Source organism: Rana temporaria, chromosome 1 (genome assembly GCF_905171775.1).
Source record: "Rana temporaria chromosome 1, aRanTem1.1, whole genome shotgun sequence".
Lineage (NCBI taxonomy): Eukaryota > Metazoa > Chordata > Amphibia > Anura > Ranidae > Rana > Rana temporaria.
Window position 1 is genome coordinate 426,154,593 of NC_053489.1, and position 25,903 is coordinate 426,180,495.

At 40.7% G+C, this 25,903-nt stretch overlaps 1 protein-coding gene across 8 annotated transcripts in view; it reads right to left on the bottom strand.

Moving 5' to 3' along the window:
• The window catches only part of NRG1 (neuregulin 1), a 944,897-nt gene extending 919,487 nt beyond the window's left edge, over positions 1 to 25,410 (bottom strand). For 6 of the 8 annotated variants that reach the window (XM_040325332.1, XM_040325326.1, XM_040325330.1 and 3 more), the window contains exon 1: positions 24,460 to 25,409. In XM_040325332.1, the coding sequence (XP_040181266.1) occupies positions 24,460 to 25,369 (910 nt within the window). In that variant the 5' untranslated portion in view covers positions 25,370 to 25,409. Of the gene's footprint in view, positions 1 to 24,459 lie in introns of all 8 variants that reach the window. The other 2 variants (XM_040325327.1, XM_040325331.1) reach the window with 2 other exon arrangements.
• Between the last annotated feature and the right edge of the window lie 493 nt (positions 25,411 to 25,903).

Genomic DNA, 25,903 nt, shown 5'->3' on the forward strand with positions numbered 1-25,903 from the left:
AATTAGTACATTTAACAAAAGTAATCAAGGATTGCCAAGTTCATTGCAACTTTTAAAATATTCGCTTCTTAAAATATCTATGCCTGTTCAGTTTTTAGAGATGGAACTGATTTGTACAAAACCCACTGAACCCATTTCTATGGCTGTAATTTCTTCTAGATCTTTCTTAAAAATTGCATGCATCTCATTTTATATTCTGTGTATCATGTAGTCCTACTGCCTGCTGTCAACCATTGTGACATGATGAATAAACATTGTGTTTATTTCACTGTTTTAACAAGCTTTGTATTAACGTAAAATGAAAGATTTCTTCAGAAAAATAGAACAGACAGCTGACAAACAACACATTCTTTTTGACAAAATACAGTATTTACCATAAACAGGATATTATACAATGGAGCACTCATTTGAGCATTTCTGAAGTATTTCAGAGGGATATAACTAATAAAATTATAATGAGTAATTCTACAAGCAATCTCCAAATATCTATATTCTAGCTAGATTTATTAATACAGTAATAGTCATAGCTGAAGAGTTAGATATACCGGTACATGGCTGTTCCCTTTTCTGCAAGAATTATTATTTGACATTAAGTTGTCTTTATTATTTAGAGCTGAAGTATAGATTAGTGGTGGCTGGTGGTATATGTTTTTAAGGGCATCGGCAAACAATCCACCTGCCGCCACCCTCCCAGACGGTCTGCTGGGTCACAGGCACCTCCCCGGTTGGTCCGTCTGTCACCAGCCCTGCACTTACCCCATCTAGGTCAGGGGCAGCTCTTCCTCTGGGCGGCGGCTTCACTTTGCCTCTACTCCTCCTGGTGCTTCCTTGCGTCTCCTCCCTCAACCTCCTCAGTGGCCCATGGGATCACTTCTCCTCTCTCCTCAATTGGGTGACAGGTCTCAGGAACAGCTTGCTGACTGGCCAGGAGGAGAATCAGGGAGACAATAGCAAATATTAATTTGCTATTGTCATACAACAGGGTGGGCTCTGCACCCTGGTTGTAGATTAGGGGGTCGGACGCACGGGTTAGGGGGGTGGCAACCCTGCCCCCCCATATGGACGGTCCGCCACTGATATAGATAAGCCCTGTCTCCATGAAGTACATATCTAGTCTCTACATCAGGCTTTCTCAACCAGGATTCTGTGGAACCCTAGGGTTCATCTAGAGGTTGTTAGTGGTTTCTTGAGCAAGAAGCAATTTCTGCCTCTTACATAAGTTCCAACTGATTTCAATGGTGTTTTTAGCTATATGTAAGGAGGAAATCTTCCCATTGACCACAAATGTAGGAAGCACCCTTACCACTGACAATTACACTAATTTAGAGTGATATGTAGCTACAGTATATTTTAGCAAGGGTTCAATGATACTAGAAAGTTATTTCAAGGGTTCCTCCATGTTAGGAAACAAAAGGTTAGAAAGACTGCTCTTCATTGTCATAACAGGCCCCATGTAAGTGAAAGAAAGAAAATGCAGAGTTGTGGCTCATAACAACAACTGGGTTCACTAGAATTGGTTCCTTGATTTCCACCGTGAAACTGACACTTCTGAGTCGATCTCGGTGGTCCTCTGCAGGTCTTACTGGTTCTTTCTGACCTCTGAGTACCAAATTATACCACTTAAGCCCCTACTGTCTTTAAGAGTAACACAAAGTGAATGTGTACAATTTTATTTTCCTAGCCCTAAACAGCACTTAGTAGTGGAGATACTAAGGGATTGATTAACTAAAGGCAAACGGACAGTTGCCCTCCGCAAGTGCAGTTGCTCCAGAGCTTAGTCAATGAGGCAAGGCTTCTCTTTGCAAAAAGTACCCAATCACATACAAGGAAAGTAAAATAAAAATAGCATCTTTGCTTGCATATGATTGGATGACGGAACTTAGCAGACTTTCTGTTCATTTACTAAGAAGCTCTGAAGCAACCTAAGGCTCCATGCACACTGGGCTTGAAAAAAATGCCAGTTGCTTTGGTAGAATAATACGCTCATATAGAGCATTTTTGTACAGATTTTAGATGAGTTTAGCGTTTTTTTCTGCCAGAAAGCTCCCATTAAAAATGCGAACCAGAAGGTTTTTTATTTCTGCCTCTTAACGCTAAGCGCAAAATATGCCTCTAATTATTCTAATGTGCATGGACACATGGAATAACATTGAGCTACTTCTACAGGCAAAACACACTGAACCGAATAAACAACTCTCCCATCTTGTGGTACACTAATCAAGAATTTGTGTTATATTAACAGACAAGGATCTTGATACTAGATATGTGCATTCCCGTTCGTATGAATGTTATTTTCGTACGAAAATTTTCATTTTCGTACCCGCAGAATAATGTGTACATACGAAAAAATTAAAGCACCAAAATACAAAAACGACAGGATTACGAATGAGCCGCATAACGAACAACCGCAAATACGAACGAACAATCTGACGAAAATACGACAAAAGAACGACAAAAGAACGAAAATTACATCTATAACAAAATATTTGCATTCTGTATCCTGTTTGAATCCCCTCTCTGCTCGTATCCTCAGCCTCATGTCCACATGACACCTACAACAAAAGATTTGCATTCTGTATTTTGTTTGAATCCCCTCTCTGTTCGTATCCTCAGCCGTATGTTCACACGACATCCACAACAAAAGATTTGCATTCTGTAGCCTGTTTGAATCCCCTCTCTGCTCGTATCCTCAGCCGTATGTTCACACGACATCCACAACAAAAGATTTGCACTCTGTATCTTGTTTGAATCCCTTCTCTGTTCGCACCCTCAGTCGTATGCTCATATGACATCCACAACAAAAGACCCGCACTCTGCATTTTGTTTGAATCCTTTCCCTGTCCGCATCCCCAGTCGCATGCTCACACGACATCCACAACAAAAGATTTGCATTCTGTATCCTGTTTGAATCCCCTCTCTGCTCGTATCCTCAGCCGTATGTTCACACGACATCCACAACAAAAGATTTGCACTCTGTATCTTGTTTGAATCCCTTCTCTGTTCGCACCCTCAGTCGTATGCTCATATGACATCCACAACAAAAGACCCGCACTCTGCATTTTGTTTGAATCCTTTCCCTGTCCGCATCCCCAGTCGCATGCTCACATGACATCCACAACAAAAGATTTGCATTCTGTATCCTGTTTGAATCCCCTCTCTGCTCGTATCCTCAGCCGTATGTTCACACGACATCCACAACAAAAGATTTGCACTCTGTATTTTGTTTGAATCCCTTCTCTGTTCGCACCCTCAGTCGTATGCTCATATGACATCCACAACAAAAGACCCGCACCCTGTATTTTGAATTCCTTTTTTCTGTTCGTATTTTGGATTCAACAGAATGCAAATCTTTTGCCACAGATGTCACACGAACACACGACCGAAAACACCAAAAGAAAAAGGACCCAAAACACAGAATGCAAATCCCTTGCCACAGATGTAATTTTCGTTTTTTTGAATGGGCAGTGAGTGTAGTTAGTAAAGCAGCTTCTCTTTTGTGCTGAGTAGTACAGTAAAGCCAAATAAACTTTTCTGTGGATTTTCATCTGAAGGGAGATCAGTTGGCCAGACTTTTGAACCCAAAAATGGTTTTCTGATGGAGTTTAAAAACGAACAAATTTTCTGAGAACGAACGGAAAACGATCGTTTTTATGTTTGTTGTTAAAAAAGTCTGACCAAGTGTATGGGGCTTAACAATCGTTAATATGGATGAGCCGCGTGTTGAAAGTGCCGCGAATCCCGCGATATATTTACGAAAGTACAAAATGACGAAAATCCTTTTTCTGTTTGTATCTTCAGTCGCATGCCCACATGACATCCACAACAAATTGTCATAGATGTCACACGAACACACGACCGAAAACACGAACAGAAAAAGGAATCCAAAACACAGAATGCAAATCATTGACGAAAATTCACAAAAATTATTGTCTAACAAGTAACGAACATGAATTAAACAGAATAACGAACCATCCCGCATGTACGAAAATAAAACGGTAACGAAAATACGAAACGATCGGAATACGAAAAAATCTCATCGTACGAAAAACGAACGGGAACGAACAGGAAAACGGGTGTCTTACGAAAAACGAACGGAAACGAACCTACGGAACGATACGAAACAGAACAAAAAAAAACATGTGCACATGTCTACTTGATACTGTGCCACAGTACTAGGGTGATCTATCTAAAGATACCTGAATTATCTGGAGATTTGCAACATAGCAAAGTGTTAAGATGTGGGCCACTTTACACGGTTGCTTTACTTTATTTGGAGCCCATAGTGACTTGTCCTTAGACAGGCATTGAGGCTGCCATTGCTTATTCCTAATCTGCAATGGAGGCTTTCATTCCATGTGTATTCTACAAATGCTAGTTTCTTGGTCATCAAAAAGAAGAAAAAACATATTTTTTTACCCTTTTTGATTGGACAATTTGTGTTTCTTGCCTAAAACAAGCATACAAATAAGGATCACTAACTTTTGTTCCAGGTCAGTGACTAGCATCTTTATAAAAAAACTATTTGGCCTGTGTATTGACCAGACTACTAGTATCAATCTTCAGAAGGGCAATGACAATGGCTGCTCATTTTGTCTCTCTGGGAATGTTTTTTTAAAATGATCAAAAATGTAATGCCTTACAATGTAGATAAAGATACAGCTTAAAAACTTGCCCTTTAAATTTAGAAGTGTAAATGGGCTTAACCTCCCTGGCGGTATGATTCTTTCAGATTTTAGGTGCTTAAAGCGGTTCAATTATTTTGCATGGAAAATTGGCATTTTATATTGTAGGCCTGTAATTCTTAGGAATAACTCACTTAAATCTGTCCAAACAAGAGTCGTAGTAGACATCCCGGGTATGATAAAGTTTGAAACACAAAATCATAAATTATAATATAATAAATAACTATGAATAATTATAACAAATAATAATAAAAATGTATCAATAATGTAATCAAATAAAAAACACTGAAATTTGCTCAGTTGCAGAATTGTCGCTGTCAATACTTTCAGTGTTTGATGACGAATTTCCCCACAAATCGCTATCGCTCAATTATACAAGTGATTCTAGATTATTATCGCTGTTTTCTAACTGGTCTAAAACCACTTTTGACATAAAGGAAAACTTTTTGGTTGTTATGGACAATGTCCAGTTTCCAGGTAGAAAACACAGTATTTATAATATAAAAGTGCATGCAGAACACTGGACAGACCACTAGGGACAAAGGGGTTGTGTAATTGTTTTATACAGTACTGTAATCTGTAAGATTACAAGGTAAGTAACCTCTGCCTGGATACTGCGATGCAATCCCGAGTCTGGCTCGGGGATACCGCTAATGGTACTGGATTTCCACCCCGAGCCAGACTCTGGAATACCGCCAGGAAGGTTAAGGACTTTTAAACCCCACAAAAGTTCACTTTATTAAATGAACTATTTAGATAAAGTAGTCCACTCTTCTAATACACAAGTTGATTTAGGGCAGCACTGTATTTTGTGACTTTATTAAAGAGGATCTTCACTGCATCTGAGCACCACAAACCAAAAACACTATTTAAATCATTTTTAATTTTCAAAGCAAACTTCCCCCATCATTCTTTGTCTATACACATATATATATATATATATATATATATATATATATATATATATATATATATATATATATATATATATATTAATATGTAAATATATATATATATATAGTAGGGCTGTGCGTTAAACGCGATATTAACGGCGTTAACGCAAACCAATGTTAACGCCGTCAATATTTTTATCGCACGATTAACACGGGAGCGCTCGGGGTGGACGTGCAGAGTGTGCAGCGGCGCGGCGCGGCTTACCTTCTCGCTGGATTCACAGGCAAGTTACTCACCTTGTCCCTGGATCCAGCGATGCCACCCCGCTGTGTGATCGGCGATGCCACCCCGCTGTGTGATTGAGCGGGTCCTCCTCGCTTGGCGGGTCCTCCTCGCTCGGCGGGTCCTCCTCGCTTGATTCACAGTGTCTGTGTGCCGCCGATCTCCGTTCCCTGCGACGTTACGACACACGGGAGCGGAGATCGGCGCCAAATTCAAAAAAGTAAACAAACACAATACACACAGTATACTGTAATCTTATAGATTACAGTACTGTATGTAAAAAATACACACCCCCCCTTGTCCCTGGTGGTCTGCCCAGTGTCCTACATGTACATTTTTTTAAAATAAAAACTATTCTTTCTGCCTGAAAACTGTAGATTGTCCAACAGTGTCCCTTTATGTCAAAAATGGTTTTAGATCAGCTAGAAAACAGCGATCATAAATTATAATCACTTGCAGAATTGTGCGATATTTGTGGGGAAATTCGTCATAAATTAGATAGATTAATCGTGAGTTAACTATGACATTAATGCGATTAATCGCGATTAAAAATTTTAATCGTTTGACAGCACTAATTGATAGATATAGATATATATATCTATATCTATATAGATATATATATATAGTTTTTGAAATCTGTCTAAGAAAAGCTATAACTATTGTAGAGATCCAATTTTATTTGTATGTTTATCTCTAGTATAGTGTACTGATGCTCATTAGGCATTATATTTAATGAATTACAATTTGTTTGTGGAAAATTTCTTGTAGGTAGATTATCTTGGCATAATTGGGATACCACTAGTCTATTCCAGCGGTTTATTGTCCAGAACGTTACTGTCTGTTTTGGTTTACAGACAGAAATCAATCAGTATCCCTCCTTATAACTAACTGAAACTAGTTCCATTCCACTGCACAGAGAGAGGCTGCTAGGCAGCTCTATTGATTACATGGCAAAGCATGCTGGGGGATTATTTAAAACTGCAGCAACACACACAGCTAGAGGCCATATGGATTTTACTGTGCCTTTAATACAAAGCTTGCTCTGTTTTCTTATTTACTCCAAAATCTCCTGCTGCTGCAGTAAGTGATACGATCTGGCGGGAGCAATTGCAGCGAGTAGCCTGCAGAGGGACTTTTTATTCTTTAACTTAGGTTAAGGTTATTTGCTAAACTGAGGCCTCGTACACACGACCGAGTTTCTCGGCAAAAAACAGCAAGAACCTTGCTGGGAGATATTTTTTTGCCGAGGAAACCGGTCGTGTGTACATTTTCGTCGAGGAAACTGTCGAGAACCTCGTCGAGCCAAAAAGAGAGCAAGTTCTCTATTTCCTTGACGGGAGTCAGATTTGGCTTGTCGAGATCCTCGACGGGCTGGTTTTCGTCGAGAAACTCGAATGTCTGTATGCTAAGAAACCCGCGCTTGCTCAGAATAAAGTATGAGACGGGAGTAAAAGTAGCATTTGTAATGGAGATAACACATTTTTAAATCTGTAACAGACTGAAAAGTGCAAATCGTCTCTTACCAAACTTTTATTTAACACGCAAACACATGAAATTAGCAAAAGCAGCCCCAAGAGTTTAGCCAGTGGAATCGAACTTCCCCTGCCGTTGTATGTGTTGTATGTCACCGCGTTTGAGAACGAGGAGATTTTGGCTTGACTGTGTGTACGCAAAGCAAGCTTGTCGAGTTCCTCGATGTGTTTCGCCCGTCGAGTTTCTCTGTCGTGTGTACGAGGCCTAAGGCTAAAAACTAGTAGGTAGATTCAGGTAGAGTTAGGCAGACTTATCAGTAGATAAGTCGACCTAACTCAGAATCTACGCCGACCTATGTTTAAGCGTATGCTCAAACAGAGATATGCTTAAACATATCTAAGATACGACGGCTTGCGTCGTTCTATCTTAGATTGCAATATTTTGGATGGCCGCTAGGTGGCGCTTCCATTGCGGTCGGCATAGAATATGTAAATGAGTTGATATGCCGATTCACGAACCTACACCCGGCCGCCGCAGTCGATTTACGCCGTTTCCGTAAGACATTAGCAGGCCTAAAGTTATTCCATCTATTAGGTGGAATAATAATGTTAAAGTATTGGTCGTATGCAATTCACTGACCTGTCAATATCCTTTCATTACACAGAATTAAAATAAGGTTTATTTTATATCTTCATCCAGAATCCCTGTATATTATCCCTTTCATGACTAAGCCGAGTAAACGGGAAGTGACGTTGTGACGTTGCTTCCATGTTTGCAGAGACAAGACTGGAACAAAGCCGTTTCCGGCTTCATGCCAGTCTGTCCCTAGCTGCCGAAAATGGCGGATCGAGGATCAGGTCTCCCGGTGGGACGGGAGGCCCGGGAAGAGCGGCGGATGGCGGCGGGAGGGGGGATGTCCACTACCGCTCCTCCAGGATAACAACCAAGTGGCTTTTAGCTATCGGTTGTTATACCAGTAAAGACGTTCACTCTAAAAAACTGTACCCGGAGGATGCCTGCAGCTGTGGGCATCATCCCAGTATAACCCCCTATATCCGCATATATGCGTACCCTCAGCGGGAAGGGGTTAAAGTTATGAAATGTTTAAATGATATACTTTTTAATTGCAGAAGAATGATTGAATGAGATAATAATAATAAAAAAAGGTAAGATTGTTAAAATAATAACATTACTAAGTTTGTCTCTTAAATGTACATATTATCAATCGTATGTACTATAATGAGATTATAATGCATTTTCCACTGATTACAGATATGGTGTATAACACTGTCACAATAGCAGATGCAAGACCAAATTCATTTAACTGACAAGTGTTGCTAATTCACTGTACAAGTGCTGTGAAAGGCATATGTTTTGCATGGAAAAAACACTTTACAGGATTTTAGATGCTGTTACTATGCTGATAGTTGTGGACTGAAAGACAAGTCAGGTCAGCTTAATGTCAAATGAATGGTCCTCATTTGAGCTGAAGTTCTGACTAGACTCTCGATTGCAAGGCATTAAAACAATGTCATTTGAGCTTTATCTACTGTAAGTGATGTAAGTTTGATCATTACTAAAGTGCAGTTGTTAGTAAGTCTAGTAACAATTGTTGTCTTTTGTCTACTGCAGTCCCATTTACAGTATATGATAAATAATTATAAAATGCAGGGATTATTATTATCGTATTAATACAAATAAAAGCTAACTATAGTCACCAAAGATTATGATGATTAACTGTCACTTTACCAAAGCTAAAGATGACCCAATTAGGTGAATCAGCAATTTTCTAATTATTGATTGCCCAAAATATTTCCATGCAGATCTGCAGGAAATTACACAATTCAGAAATCCATGCAACTGTATACACGGTTCGAATTTCGAAAGAATTTTCTTTCTTAAATCGTATCAAAGAATTTTTGTACGAATTTCGCACCGTTAGTGGGCTGCAGCAACATCCAATTTTCGTGCGGCAAACAAATTTGAGAAATCCGACATGTTGGAAATTTTTTGAAAAACAAACGATTTTCTCATCGATGATGGGAGAATCCTGCGAGAAATGTAATAATAAAAAAATGCGCATGTGCAAGAAAAGAATATTCCCCGAGAGAAAAGAATATTCCCAGAGAGAAACAAATATTACCGGAGAGAAACGAATATTCCCGGCAACATGAAGGTTTGGTCGGCCGAATTTCGAAAATCAATGGTGGCACCATCGGATCACAAAGAAAACAAACTTTCTGATTTTGAAAAGAAAATTTGTTCGAAATTCATGTATGGCCTGCTTTAGGGCTTTTTCACACGGAGCGGATCCGTATTGATCCGCTCCGTTAGCCCGTTTGGCTCAGCGGGGATTCCTCCGTTAATCCCCGCTGAGCTGTCGGCGGACAAGGCGCTCCCCGCACACAGTGCAGAGACCGCCCTGTCTCTCCTCCGCTCTCCCCTATGGGGAATCGGATGAATACGGACCGTCAGACGGAAGAAAAATAGGGTTTTCTTCCGTCTGAAAAAACGGATCCTGACGGAGGCGGGTGATTACGGACGTTAGCGGATGCTCCATCCGCTAACGGCCGTGATCCCATAGGGAACCATTGTAAGTCCGTAAACGGACTTATGAAAAGCGGACCGTTCGTCCGCTGGTGTGAAAGAGCCCTTAGAGGCTTTACTTCACTAAAGCTGCAGGGTGCAAAACCTGGTGCAGCTGTGCATGGTAGCCAATTAGCCTCCAACTTCAGCTTGTTCACTTAAGCTTTGACAAAAAAAAAACTGGAAGCTGATTGGTTTCTATGCAGAGCTGCACCAGATTTTCCAAACTCCAGTTTTAGTAAATTAAACCTCTCTGCTGCTTTGCACCACCTTCCCAGCACACTGCTGTATGCACATCATTGGGCAGCTCCTTCAAATTAATAGGCTACCCTACTGCAGCACATATTTAATGCACCACAACAAAATAGACACCAAACTAAACAAAACAGACTCAAAATAGTTGATTTACTAAGACAGTAGAGGATTCAATTAGCTCACAGAAGCTGTGTCCACTTCAATTATTATATCCTATGCAACTACAGATTCTTTTAAAAGTCTGTTGTGGAATTTGGTAAATGGTAATTTTTAATTTGCATTTATCAGTTTACTCATGCTCATAACCATGTTAATATTAGGATATTATAAAATTATGATTTATTAAATGTTCCTGAAGTTTTAATGGATATGTGCTACCTCACTTTGGTCAGCTACAGTGGGGAAAATAATTATTTGATCCCCTGCAGATTTTGTTAATTTGTCCACTTACAAAGAAATGAACGGTCTATAATTTTTATCATAGGTGTATTTTAAATGATGAGTTGCAGTTCGATTAGTAAAATAAATATTTGATCCCCAAGCAAAACGTGATTTATTACTTTGTGGAGAAACCCTTGTTGGCAAGCACAGAGGTAAGACGTTTCTTATAGTTGGTTACCAGGTTTGCACACATCTCAGGAGGGATTTTGGTCCACTCTTTACAGATCTTCTCTAAATCCATAAGGTTTCTTAGCTGTAGCTTGGGAACTCGAAGTTTCAGCTCCCTTCATAAATTTTCTATAGGATTAAGGTTTGGAGACTGGCTTGGCCAATCCATGGCCTTAATGTGCTTCTTCTTGAGCCACTTTTTTGTTGCCTTGGCGGTATGTTTTGGATCATTGTCATGCTGGAAGACCCATCCACGATCCATCTTCAGTGTTCTGGCTGAGAAAAGAAGGTTCTTATCCAAGATTTTACAATACATGGCCCCATCCATTGACCCTTTAATGAAGCAAAGTCAGTCCATACCTTTAGCAGAGAAACAGCCCCAAAGCATAATGTTTCCACCTCCATGCTTGACTGTAGGGATGGTGTTCTTAGGGTCATAGTCAACATTTTTCTATCTCCAAACACAGCGAGTCCCCCTCCTCAAGAAGGCACATGTACAATCATGTCAATGAACATCTAAATGAATCAGAGAAGGATTGGAAGAAGGTGCTGTGGTCAAATAAGATCACAATTTAGTCTTTTGGCATTAACTCAACTCGCTGTGTTTGGTAGATAAAAAATGCTGACTATGACCCTAAGAACACCATCCCTACAGTCAAGCACGGAGGTAGAAACATTATGCTTTGGGGCTGTTTCTCTGCTAAAGATACAGGCCGACTTTGCTGCATTGAGGGGCCAATGAACAGGGCCACGTTTTGTGTAAAATCTTGTATAAGAATCTTCTTCCCTCAGCCAGAAAACTAAAGATGGGTCGGGGATGGGTCTTCCAGCATGACAATGACCCAAAACATCCTGTCAAGGCAACAAAGGAGTGACTTAAGAGAAAGCACATTAAGGTCATGAAGTCTCCAGACCTTAATCCTAGAGACAATTTATGAAGGGGGCTGAAACTCCAAGTTGCCAAGAGACAGTCAAGGAAACTCAAGGATTTGGAGAAGATCTGTAAAGAAGAGTGGAACAAAATCCCTCCTAAGATGTGTGCAAACCTGGTCACACCAACTACAAGAAATGTCTTTCCTCAGTGCTTGCCAACAAGGGTTTCTCCACCAAGTACTATGTCATGTTTTGCTTGGGGATTTACTCACTGAACTGCAACTTAATTTATAGCATTTGATTTAATGTGTTTTACATATACACCTATGATAAAAATTATAGACCCTTTATTTCTTTGTAAGTGGGCAAATGTACAAAATCTGCAGGGGATCAGATAATTATTTCCCCCACTGCATTATTATGGGAGTTCAGCGACACTGTATATTGAGTCTCCTTTTTGCAGAGAATTTTCATAGCACACAGATTCTGATAATGTGGCAATAGTACTTCTATTATTAATTGACTGCAATAATTGCAGCAACAACACTGTTCTGTTCTTGAGTTGTGCAGAACCTTGCCTCTAGTAAATCTGGGGCAAAATGTAGGTTTAATTAAGTTAGAGTGTGACTATGCGGTGACAGAAATTGACGTCAGAGCCCTGGCAATAAGTGGCATTAAGCATGATCCCGGTAGTGTGGTGAGATGCAGCTAGTGGCATGTGTATGTGGCTAGAGCCTGACTACATGATAAAGATCTCTAATGATTTTTTACTTGTTTGTGAGTATCATTTTAAGCGGTTTGTTGTATAATAAAAAAAATGTAACTGGATTACGCTATGAGGATTGTTTGTTCCTCTATGTTTGAGTCACAGTTCTAGTGAAGACTGTCAGAGTGAGGAACGTGGACCAGAAGCGATAATTACACTGTGGTTGGATTAACAGGTGTTTTGTCCGATCTGTAAAAGGAAAGGCAAATATTATGTGGTGAGTGCGGTGACAAGAGGGGAGTGTGTCTCACTTATGCACAGTGGTGATAATAGCCATTTCAAGTGGATATGAAGCAACAGTTTATGGACTTTTTTCCAGTTATCTGGTTTATGGACTCTTTTTAAGCACATGATTATCATTGGAGTATGAAGTGATAGAGTGCTGCTAGAGTAATCCTCAATATTAATTCTTTGTTATAGCCAATTAAAATTACAGCTTTACATTTAACTGATTTAGGACTAGGCTAACCTGCTCTGATCATCCCTGGAGTAAAGTCCTTATCTTTTTGATGATTCTCCCTCATATTCCGATCACAGGTGTTTTTTCTGGAGTTAAGATTTAATGTGAACATTTGCTTCCCCAAGAAAATACCTGGTACTTCCAGGTATAAAGAGAACACAGAACATGTACCCTGCCTTTCCACAATGCAGCACTTGGTGATGGAGTGGCCAAGCCAAGAACTGTCACAGTGTAGAGGAAACATGTACACATTAGCAAGTCAAAACATGAGTACCCCAGGGATGAAGGGTGGACAGTAGATCAGAGAAATACTCCAGTGTGAACAAGGTTGAGGTTCACTTTAAACCACATGTGTCAAACAAAACGCCTGCAGGCTGAATCTGGCCCACCAGGTCATATTGTGTGGACTTCATACCTCTTCTCCAGTTACAGCACCTCTCTCTGCTCTCATCTTGTCTCAGCAGTCGGCAGTAGAGAGGAGGACAGAACTCCTCCACCAGATCCCGTGCTTCTCTGTGCAGCTGCAGAGAGGCTTATCCCCCCCATCTCAGCAGTCAGCAGAGTGGATGACAGAAGTCTTCCTACAGATCCTGTGCCTCTCTGTGCAGCCACAGCACCCCCTTGTGTCCGCCTCCCCCGGTCTCAGCATTCAGCAGACTCCGACAGCTCACTCCAGCCCTCCTCTGGTTCTCCTCCTGACTCTGCACTTACTGCTTCCCATCTCTGTCCCCAGCTTCTTCCCAGCAGCAGTAGAAGGTAAGAGTGATGTGCTGGTATGTAAGGGAGGGTGGGGCACTCTTGACTTCTGATGATAGGGGGGCTCTTGACATATGAAGTAAGGGAGGTGGAGTGCTCTTGATATCTGCTTATAATTACTAAAATCAGTAATAATCAAATGCAGTGTCATTTATTTAATAAGAGTAGACATATTTATATAGCCTTACAAATATAACTAGCCCATGATGAAGCTGGGATGTCAAACTCACAAACCCACTGCAAAAATAGGTTTCATTTTAAACCAGGACAAACTCTTATGCAAAGTGAAATATTCATAAGGAACAACAGCAAATATTTTCTGACATGCCAAAAATAACCAATGTACTAACTTTGTTTTGTTTTCGCCATTGTTTTCTTTCTGCACTGTACCAATACCGCTGCTGCGCGGCCAGTGCTGTAAACTGTAATTTACATGCAGCACAGCAGAAAATCTGAAATAACATTTTTTTTGCTGTGAGAAATGCTCTGAATCACATTGTATAGATTTGGAATATCCAGAGGAAAATAGGATGTATCGTTACCTTGGCATGAAAAATTACAGAGCTTTAAAACAGATTCAGATACAGCATCACTTCACTACTGGCCTTTATCTTAATTCCATGCTTCCAGGGGTCGGCTGAACTAAATGTATAGCAATTTCAAGTCCATTTACTGGGACTCTTTGACCCTGCTGTTTACACTTTTAGTCTTTGTGTCATTTAGCGTTGTTCCTGATAGTCGTTAGACTATTTAGACTTGTCCAAAGGGAGTTATACTATGAGAAAGTATACAATGGCCCAAGGTCCCATGGAGGCTATTAGATAGCAATAGCTGTTTAAAAGTACAGATGCAATGCATGACTACGGTTTGCAAATGCAGATGTCTCCCGACAAAATAAAGTGGCAATCACTGTTTTATTTCTTACCTAGACAGATAGACAGGGTACCATTAGAAGCCAAATTACAGTTTGTATTTGAAAATAAAATAGAAAATAGAAGTCATTTTTAGGTATTATATCTATAATGTTAAGATTGAAAATTTGAATCTTTTAAAAAAAAAAATCCAATGTAGCCAGTAAGCATTAAGCCCCGTACACAGGATCGGAATTTCCGATGGAAAAAGTCCGACTGACTTTTTCCATTGGAAATTCCGACCGTGTGTATGCCCCATTGCAGTTATTCCATCGGAAATTCCAATGAATTCCATTGGAGTTTAGATAGAGAACATGTTCTCTTTTACTTAGATGGAATTCCGTCCGTCGGAATTCCATGTGATTTTGGTCGGACAAAGGTCCGATCGCGTGTACGGGCCATTAGAGTTCATCGTGATACCTCAAAGTTACGCTTATTTACATTTCACATTCAATTTACAATCCAAAGGTAATTGTATTTCTTGGATTTACCAGGTTGAAGATAGATTTATTTTATACTGGCTACACTAAGATACAGCAATACTGCCTGATTATATCACTGGACCCAAGTATTTCATCATTTAGAAATGACCGCGTAAAGTGTTTCTGACCGATAACAAAAACCTACAGGGCCTACAATAGTATTTACAGCTTATGTTATGACAGCACACATACAGATCTGAGCGCTCAGTGGATTCTCTTTTAGAAAACTCTAGTTGTTTGTATGATAACAGTCAGCAATTTAAGTTACAATTTTAAACTTGTATTTCTGGGTACTTCTTCCATCATGCTCAATCAGTGATGCAATGCCACAAATAAATAGAAAATCTCTAAGTCTCATGATCATTGTAGTCTGTTGAATGAGCCTTTTGTATTGTCCTAGCAACCAGTTTCAACTGTTCATTTTCTTTAGAAACATCAAGCGAGAGGGCTTCCAATGACAGCACATGCAATGCTTATAATTATGAGGTTACCATTGTGACAACAAAAATAAAAACATCTAAGCTAAAGCCCAAATATGGTGCACAACACTAGAAAATCCTACTGAATTTCAATATTTATGTCACCATACAAACACATGGCAACCCTTACAATGAAACCACTTGGTGGACAAGCATACTAATGTAAAAATATTTATACAAAAAAGTTGGGAAAGGATTTTAACTCTATGAAAACCCCATGATTTTACCAGCTGTATAACCAGTAGGTAATATAATTATATTAATATAATGCTTACCAGAGGCACTCTAAGACATAAGGATGTTTGCTATGTACGTATGATCCAACTACAATGTTTACGCTGAAATATTTATCTATGGACATTTAAATTTGATTTGCCAAACATGCATATTTTTGAATTTGTGGGATGGAAAGAACAAAGCAAGATAACATCCCTGTCCCCAGATTATTTTGTGAAAGAACAACAGTGATTGGCAGAAACAAAAACCCCACAGCTATTCTCTATTTTCAAAATCAGTCATCCAAGATTTTTATGGAGATCGGAGGAGTAATAGCAACACTGGCCAAAATTGTCCAGAAGAAGCAATAATCACCTTGTGTCTACAGGGGCCTTAAAGTGGATGTAAACCCTCCATACACCCAGAGAAGTGAACAGCCTCAGATGATACACAGAGATTAACCACATCTCCCTACATAGGTTTTATATGTATATCTGCTGTCTTCACATTTATATACTGTTCAGAAAGTTAAGATCATGTTAGCAAATTTTCTCTTCCTGTTTAACACAGTGTGATGTCTGGGTATACAGCCAAGATAGCTAACATTGCTGATTGGAGGAAAGGCACACACCCCCTCTCATCATAGGCAGAGACTCTCAGGCCTCGTACACATGACCCAGTTTCTCGGCAAAAACCAGCAAGAAACTTGCTGGGAGATATTTTTTTTGCCGAGGAAACCGGTCGTGTGTACATTTTCGTCGAGGAAACTGTCGAGAAGTGCGACGAGCCAAAAAGAGAGCAAGTTCTCGATTTCCTCGATGGGAATGGAGAAACTTGCCTTGTCGAGTTCCTGGACAGCCTGACAAGGAACTCGACGAAGAAAACGATGTATTTCGCCCGTCGAGTTCCTCGGTCGTGTGTACGAGGCTTGAGAGTTGTTTTGTAACAGGGCCAGCTGCCTGCTAATCCATTTTAGCAACCTCCCCGGACAGAAATGTCAGGCTGCTTTTGTCTGATGTGTCCGAGAATTTGTCAGGAGTTATCAGGCTGATAACAGAGCAACGGGTCAGGAGAGAGCTACGGGACTTAGCTCTTTGAAGAGAGATAACAAAATACTGCAGATATATGTGCCCAGCTCGAATTTCATGAATCTGGTTTACATCCACTTTAATGTACAGATATATCTTTAACAGCCCGTATAAACCCAAAGTATATAAAAGAATGTACATAGCATGCAAAAAGCCAAATACATCAAACTAAATTCCCCAAACTATATAAAATTATTTTTCAGTGAATTACCATACCGGAAAACAATGTATCTGTTTATTCAGCAAAATAAATGTTTGCATGCTTTTATTATCACAGTTAATAGTTAACTAAATTCAGATATCATTTGTTTAAAGAATAAAAAATATTTTGTGCTGTACACTATATTTTGGGTGTCTATGATCTATTCCTTCAATTATTATTTAATAATATATTTTACCTATTGATCTAAAGTTGTAAAATAACTAACAATTTTGTTTTTAAAATATATAAATAAAACAATTATTTATGAATGGCATGAAGTTGATATACTATATACTTTTTGTGGTGTGTGTGTAGGAAACAGACGGCATGTCATACGGTTTTAATGTGATGACACACAGCTGTAAGTCTTACACGGCGCAGAAAAGGCTGGTGGTAATGCTTTTACTTGTTTGTAAATTATAGCATAGGTTTTCTTTAATTCAATACTTCATGACATTCCTGCCAGAGTACCGTATTACAACTTCGAAAACACAAAACGGATACATTAATTTAATCCACTCAACCTATTTGTCAGGCTTTCTATTTTACTATTCTTTTGTTCCTTTCTCACCTACATGTTCAATCTTAATGATTTGTTTTTTTCCACTTTTGTGATGCTGAAAAACGTCTATTCCTTCAACACCAGTCTCAGGCCTCGTACACACAACCGAGGAACTCGGCGGGCGAAACACATTGTTTTCCTTGTCGAGTTCCTTCTTAGGCTGTCGAGGAACTCGACAAGCCAATTTTCTCCATTCCCATAGAGGAAAAAGAGAACATGCTCTCTTTTTGGCTCGTCGAGTTCCTCGACAGTTTCCTCGCTGAAAAATGTACACACGACCGGTTTCCTTGGCAAAAAAAATCTCCCACCAAGTTTCTTGGTGGATTCTGCTGAGGAAACTGGTCGTGTGTACGAGGCCTCAGACCTCGTACACACGACCGAATTTCTCTGCAAAAACCAGCAAGAAACTTGCTGGGATTTTTTTTTTGCCGAGGAAACTGGTCGTGTTTACAATTTCCGACGAGGAAACTGTCGAGGATCCCAACGAGCCAAAAAGAGAGCATGTTCTCTTTTTCCTTGACGGGAATAGAGAAACTTGCCTTGTCGAGTTCCTCTACAGCCTAACAAGGAACTCGACGAGGAAAACGATGTGTTTCGCCCGCCGAGTTCCTCGGTCGTGTGTACGAGGCTTCAGGGTATTTTCTCACCAGCATCTATGACTGGTAAATGTCCAGTTAAAAGTCTTATCCATAGTGATCGAGAAAGTCTTCAGACTTCAAACTGACATAATTGAAAGAAAGCTTTGCTTTACCCTGTTTACAGGGTCCAGGTATTTTCAGCTAGTACACATATATAATAGAGACTGCTAAAGCACATACTGGAATTAAATATTTTTTTTTCCTCCCCTATATACTTTTCACTGACTACGTTAGCAGTTCTGACAGCCACTACAGTAATAATTGCAGGACCTTTAATAAACTATGTAATCATATAAACATACACCGATGTATGAAACAATGTATTATTACTATTATTATTATTAGAAAATAAAAAAAAATACATATTTTCAGTATATATATACAACATTGTTTATGAATGGCATGAAGTTGATATACTATATACTTTTTTGATGAGATTACTATATTATTATTGTTGTGTCATTTTTATTATTATTTTTATTTTGATAATAATAATAATAATAATAATAATAATAATAATAATAATAATAATAATAATAAACTGCTTCATACATCTGTGCATGATTATATGATTACATAGTTGATTTTTACTCAAGCTTTTGATATTATTACTTAAGCTTATCTAAAATATTATCACTAAGTCCTTTCATGCCCAATGATTTGGGCAACAAATTATGCAGGCCAAGTCACTTAATATTAGCTCCACCCTGCATAGTAAATTCACACCTATTTCAATGTTTTGAACTAATTGTAGGTAACATTTAATAGTAAAAAAAAAATAAAGTTAAAATTGTCAGAAAAAAAAATGCTTTATGTTATGTGGTGTGAATCAATATTCAAGACTCTTTAAATTGCCTCCTCATTTGGAATAAGAGCTAATAATTCCATACGCAGCATTAGCATACCAACTAAGGAACATCAAGCACATGTCATTAAAAACTACAGGGCCCTAGTGCACAATCTGAACAGAGACTTCTAATTCTGTGAAGTTCCTTCATTTTTTTTTTTTTTTTAAGAATAAGGATGGCATTGCTTCTTCCAGAATCTAAATGATTTTTCAATGCTAAGATATCAGAATAGCAGAGAATTGATATGTAACCTCTGAGGGTGTGAAAAGTTAACACAGAATAGCAGAGAAGAAATGACATGTAATATGTATATATACAGTATATATTACCCACAACTGGCAAACATTGCCTCTGATTCTTAGGCCGCATATCCCTATGAGCTCATGGGCTGTTTTAACTTCTGAAACTGCCCACTCCCTGCGAATACACGGTTGCTTATTAAGCCCTAGATCAGGGGTGTCAAGCTGGTGGACCTCCAGCTATTGCATAACTGCAAGTCCAATCATGCTTTCGCCTGTGGGAGTCATGCTTGTAACTGTCAGCCTTGCAGTGCCCCATGGGACTTGTAGTTCTGCAACGGTTGGAGGGCCGCCAGTTTTACACCTGTGCCGTAGATCATGGGTGCTCAACCTGTGGCCCTTCAGCTGTTGTGGAGCTACGAGTCCCATGAGGCATCGCAACCTGTTGACAGTTACAAGCATGACTCCCAAAGGCAGAGGCATGATGGCAGTTGTAGTTCTGCAACAGCTGGCAGGCCGCCAGTTTGACACCTGTGCCGTAGATCATGGGTGCTCAATCTGTGGCCTTCCAGCTGTTGCAGAACTACAAGTCCCATGATGCATTGCAACCTGTTGACAGTTACAAGCATGACTCCCAAAGGCAGAGGTGTGATGGCAGTTGTAGTTCTGCAACAGCGGGAGGGCCACAAATTGAGCATCCATGCCCTATATCAGGGGTAGGCAACCTGTGGCACTCCAGCTGTTGCAGAACTATAATTGTAACTGCCAAACTTCCAACCCCATCATGCCTCTGGGAGTAATTGTAACTGCCAACCTTGCAATGCCTCATGGGAAATTTAGTTCCACAACAGCTGGAGCGCCAAAGGTTGCCTACCCCTGCCCTAGATCAAGCCCTTACATGACGCCTACCCCTGCCCTAGATCAAGCCCTTACATGACATTGGTTAAGGTAGACTTGCATTTGCCGACAGACATATTCAAAGCCACTAAAAAAATATAATAAAATCTGCCTGCTACAGCAAGAGCACCATGTAAACAATGAGATATCAGCAATCAAATATTATCTCCACTGCAGAAATAAGATGTCATCGAAAGACAAACTAACAGCATAGCAATTTCCATAACATAGCCAAGCTTACTTTTGAATGTAAATCACTCCAAACATTAAAGATTCCAATGTAAACAACTGCTGAATCATGTCTCTATACATTGAAATAGCAGAGTCATGTTATGTCTTCAATATTAACACTATACACAGGTTTTTTTTTTTTATTTCTCAAATATTAACACTATACAGTACACTTTTTTTTTTTTTATGGATGTGCATTGCATTGGCAGGCATCTAGACACATCCTATATCCTAAGCATTGTGTTGTAAAGCTCATACAACTGCAATCAATTCATATGGCCTTTTACTGTAGTGTGCACGTCTATTTCACAGGTCAGTAAAACATAAAACACACAACATATGCCACCATATAAAATCCGCATCTACTACATGGCAATGTTAGCTTTGAAGTTAGCTATTTAAAAAACAAGGTCTCGGGAGAGTATTTGAAATCAGCCAGAGCTGGGGATTCCCAACTCACATCCACACTTCAGCACCACACCAGCTGAACAGCTCCCTCCAGCTCATTGGCCAATGCAGGAGCAAGCTCAGAGCTGCAATTCCATCCAGACAATAACAGCACAGCATTTTAAACCTACAAACTACTGTTTTTGTCTACATTGTAATTGCTTTAAAGTAAGGTAAACCTTATTCATCACAAGGCAGCAAAATAAAAACACAACTGTTGATTGTCACATAGTACCAGCAAGAATAAGAAATTTGGTACTGGTACAATGCAATGGGGAGAAAAAAAACAATTGAGCATGCACTATGCATTGTATAATACACTATGCAAAAGCAAACATAAAAGTATAATAAACACATACATATTGTTTATAAAATAGAGACAGTTCTCAAAGCCACATTTACAAGTTTAAAGATGATAACAAGGTATAAGCTTTCCAAAACAAAGCTTTAAAGGCAAAACTTTTTTGTTTTCCATTTTGGATAGAGTAAGGAAGGGTTACAAAGACTTTGTTGCCATCTGGGTCCCATTGGAGAGAATCTCCCTTCACTTCCTGTCCTATAGCCACAACAGGAAGTGAAATCAAATCCCTCCAATACTTGGAAGTTTCCCCCCTCTGGTGACTCAAAATGTGTCTTTTTCTTTCACCTTTGCGATAATTGTCATCAAGAGGGTGACTCTTCCTAAAGAAGCCAAAGACAGCAATAAAACCTGAAAAGTCTTCCAATTCCTCTCCCCTCTATCTAAAGTTCATAAAAAGTTGTGCCTTCTGTTATACTTTAGAACCTTGTTAGAAGTACGCAACCATACCTAAAAACTTTAAAAAGTGCCAATTCCACCAGAAATGTCACCACAACAACAGGACCACAAACATTCTATAGTGAAAGACAAGGCCTTCAGCTTTCTGCTACACCTCTACGCATCTTCCTAGTGAGCTTCTCCAATGCTTTCTGCTATTGTAGCCAACGCTTGGACATCCAACAATACGTTTGACTTAGAAAAGCGCTTTAAACTCAAACAAAGCCCACTTTCAAACACCACTAGCTAACGACAGAAGACTAAATCCAAAGGTTTCATTACCTAGCAGGAGGTGATTTACTACAGGTCAATCAACTGTTCACTTTGCAAGGGAAGTTACACTTTGCAGGGGAAGTTACACTTTGCAAGGGAAGTTACACTTTGCAAGGGAAGTCACACTTCGCAAGGGAAGTTACACTTTGCAAAGGAAGTTACACTTTGCAAGGGAATTTATACCTTGCAAGGGAAGTTACACTTTGCAAGGGAAGTTACACTTTGCAAAGAAAGTTACACTTTGCAAAGGAAGTTACACTTTGCAAGGGAAGTTACACTTTGCAAAGGAAGTTACACTTTGCAAGAGAAGTTACACTTTGCAAGGGAATTTATACCAGAGGTAAGGATCTGATGACTTCCATCTTTTACTCATGTGCAAGCAAAAAAAAATGCTGTTTTTGCGTTTTCCTTAAACGCGATTGGGTATCCTTTGCAAAGTGAATCTTAGCTTCGAGCAAATTTCCTTGCAATGTGCAACTTCCCTTGCAAAACGAACAGCCTACTTCATTTTAGTAAATGAACCCATGTGAATCAAAGCAGCCCAGACACATATGGGGTGGATTTATTGAAGACACACAGGCTGTTCACTTTCAACAACTTTCTCACAACTCCAACAGTGCCCATTTTCAAACACCACTAGCTAATAACAGAAGGCGCAATCCAACAGTTCCATTACCTAGAAGGTGTTGATTTACTACAGGCCAATAAACTGTTCACTTTGCAAGGGAAGTTGCACTTTTCAAGTGAATTCTACCCAGAGGTAAAGCTCTGCTGACTTCCATCTTCCAATCATGTGCAAGCACAAATACCGTTTTTGTATTTTCCTTGAACGTGATTGAGGATCCTTTGCAAAGTGAAACTTCACCATTCACTAAGCTGCAAGCAAATTCTCTTGCACTTTGCAACTTCCCTTGCCTACTTAGTTTGTTATTAGTAACTTAGTAAGTTTAGTAAATCAACCCATGTGAATCAAAGCAGCCCAGACACGTAGGGGGTTGGCTTACTAAAGATAAATGGGCTGTTCACTTTTAAAGGGAAGTTGCCATTCACAATGTAAATCTTCCCTTAGCTTGGTGAACGTGGTGAAATGTGACACAAAAATACCCAATCACGTGCAAGATTTAAAAAAAAAAAAAAAAAAATTGGTATTTTGTTGGCACACAATTGCAAGATGGAAGTTGGTTTTTGCTAAATTCCCTTGCAAAAGTGCAACTTTCCTTGCGTTTGGTACATCAACCCCAGTTGTCCATATGGAAGCCTGGGCGCATTCCTTTAGCAAAAGTGCAACTTCCCTTAGTAAATGCGCCCCAGTGATCCATGTGGACGTCTGGGGAGCCTTTTTGTTGCAAAAGTGCAACTTCCCTTGCCTTTAGTATATCAACTGATTCATGTAGAAGTCTGGGGAGCCTTTTAGTTGTAAAAGTGCAACTTCACTTGCCTTAAGTAAATCAACCTCAGTGATCCATGTGGACGTCTGGGAAGCCTTTTTGTTGCAAAAGTGCAACTTCCTTTGCCTTTAGTAAATCAGCCCCAGTGGTCCATGTGGAAGCCTGAGGAGCATTCCCTTGCAAAGGTGCAACTTCCTTTGCCTTTAGTAAATTAACCCCAGTTATCCATGTGGAAGCCTGAGGAGCATTCCCTTGCAAAAGTGCAACTTTCCTTATCCGTAAGTAAATCATCCTCAGTGTTCCATTTGGAGGTCTGGGGAGGCTTTTTGTTGTAAAAGTGCAACTTTCCTTGCCTTTAGTAAATCAACCCCAGTGGTCCATGTGGAAGCCTGAGGAGCATTCCTTTGCAAAAGTGCAACTTTCCTTGCCTTTAGTAAATCAGCCCCAGTGATCCATGTGGAAGCCTGAGGAGCATTCCCTTGCAAAGGTGCAACTTCCTTTGCCTTTAGTAAATTAACCCCAGTGGTCCATGTGGAAGCCTGAGGAGCATTCCCTTGCAAAAGTGCAACTTTCCTTATCCATTAATAAATCATCCTCAGTGTTCCATTTGGAGGTCTGGGGAGGCTTTTTGTTGTAAAAGGGCAACTTCCCTTGCCTTTAGTAAATCATCCTCAGTGTTCCATTTGGAGGTCTGGGGAGGCTTTTTGTTGTAAAAGTGCAACTTCCCTTGCCTTTAGTAAATCATCCTCAGTGTTCCATTTGGAGGTCTGGGGAGGCTTTTTGTTGTAAAAGGGCAACTTCCCTTGCCTTTTGTAAATCAACCCCAGTGGTCCATGTGGATGTCTAGGGAGCCTTCCTTTTTCAAAAGTGCAACAGTCCCTTACCTTAAGTAAATCAACCCCAGTGATCCATGTGGAAGCCTTCGGAGTATTCTCTTTGCCAAAGTGCAACTTATTTTGCCTTTAGTAAATAAACCTCAGTGGCCCAAAGCAGCCCTGGCACCTTGCCAACACCCAAAGGAACTTTTTCCCATACTTTGGTAAAGGTTTTTTATCATTATCATCAGCAACACATCAAAAGCCAAGTGCAATAAACTAAAGGGATTGGGCAGGAGGCAGCGACTTACCACAACCTCTGCAGAGCACCCTGCCAACATCTTTCTTGAGGCTCCTGCCAGTCTCCAGGGGTGGGTAGGAAGCCCTGAAGACCGAGGTGGCGTTGGTGGGATCCATGAAGAAGATGTACCTAGTGTCTTCCTTCAGCTTCAGACAGCCGGAGCCGAAATCCCCCTGCACGGTGATCAAAGAGTCCTTGTCCAAGCCGGCCGACTTGACCGGCCAGACCTGATGCACCTTGACCAGGTAGGTGTGGAGAGGGGCAGGCGAGGCTGCTGCTGAGGAGTCGGTAGATCCGGTGAGGGCGATGGTGGCGATGGTGGTGAGGCTGGCCGCAGAAGCCGCGATCCAAGCGGTCGCCTGTTGGGTGACTTGGGGCTCCGTGTAAGCCTCCAGCTGTTGCCCTTTGGCTCTCGTCACCAGGTCGTGTTGGTCAGGTAGGTGCTTCCTCTTACCTTGCTGCTGCACTTTGCCCTCTAGGACCACTCGGGAGCGCTGAGCCAGTTCCTGTACCGAGCCGGCGCCGGGGGACGTATAACACACGGCCGGGGACACTCCAGCCCCGGCACCGCCGGCACCTGCTGCTGCAACGAGCACCACTGCAGCGGGGAGAGGAGGAGCCGGGGAATGAGGAGTAGACGCTGCAGCACCAGAGGCACCAGCGCTACCGGGAGCGCCGCTCACTGCAGCACCTCCCGCACCTCCAGCAGCAGAAGAAGACGACGAGGATGACGAGGAAGCCGTCACCGCGGCAGAAGTCCACAGGAAAAACAGCAGGGCACCGTAACAGCAACCCCAGCAACAGGAGTAGCCGCCACCTGCCAAGCCGGAGCCCCCGGCGCCCGGTAACAAGCAAGGTGCGAGACCGGCGGCGGCCAGAGACGTGCTAGACGAAGAAGACGACGTGTATTGCAATCTCATGGTAAGCTCTCTTCTCCTTGGCTTTCAGCTTTTTCTTTCTTTGGTTAGGGTTGTTTTTTTTTTTTGGAGGTGCCCCCCCTCCCCCCACCCCCCGTGTTCCTGGGAAGAGGAAGGATGCCTATGGGGGGAAGGATTGCTGCTTTAGGTAGGTAGCAGAGGTTATGTCTTGGCGCAGCAACAAGAGGTTGGTGGGGCGGAGGTTTTGCAGGACCCAGTAGACTATAGAGGTGGTGATGAGGAGAAGGAAGGGGGGGTGGTAAAAAAAATAAATAAAAAAAAATTCCAACAAAAAAAATATATAGTGGTTAAAAAAATAAATAAATAGCTTTCAAGCTTTTTGAAGGGAGAGAGGATGCTGTAGCCAAGTCCTGGTGTGTCTGCATGGAGGAGGAGAGGTAAGCTTCTGGAGATGAATGCTTTATAGAGAGCAAACCTCCTGTGTGGAGTGAGGGAGATGCTGCGGCTGAGGATGCTGCTACAGACTGACACACACACACACACACACACACACACACACACACACAGGGGAAAGAG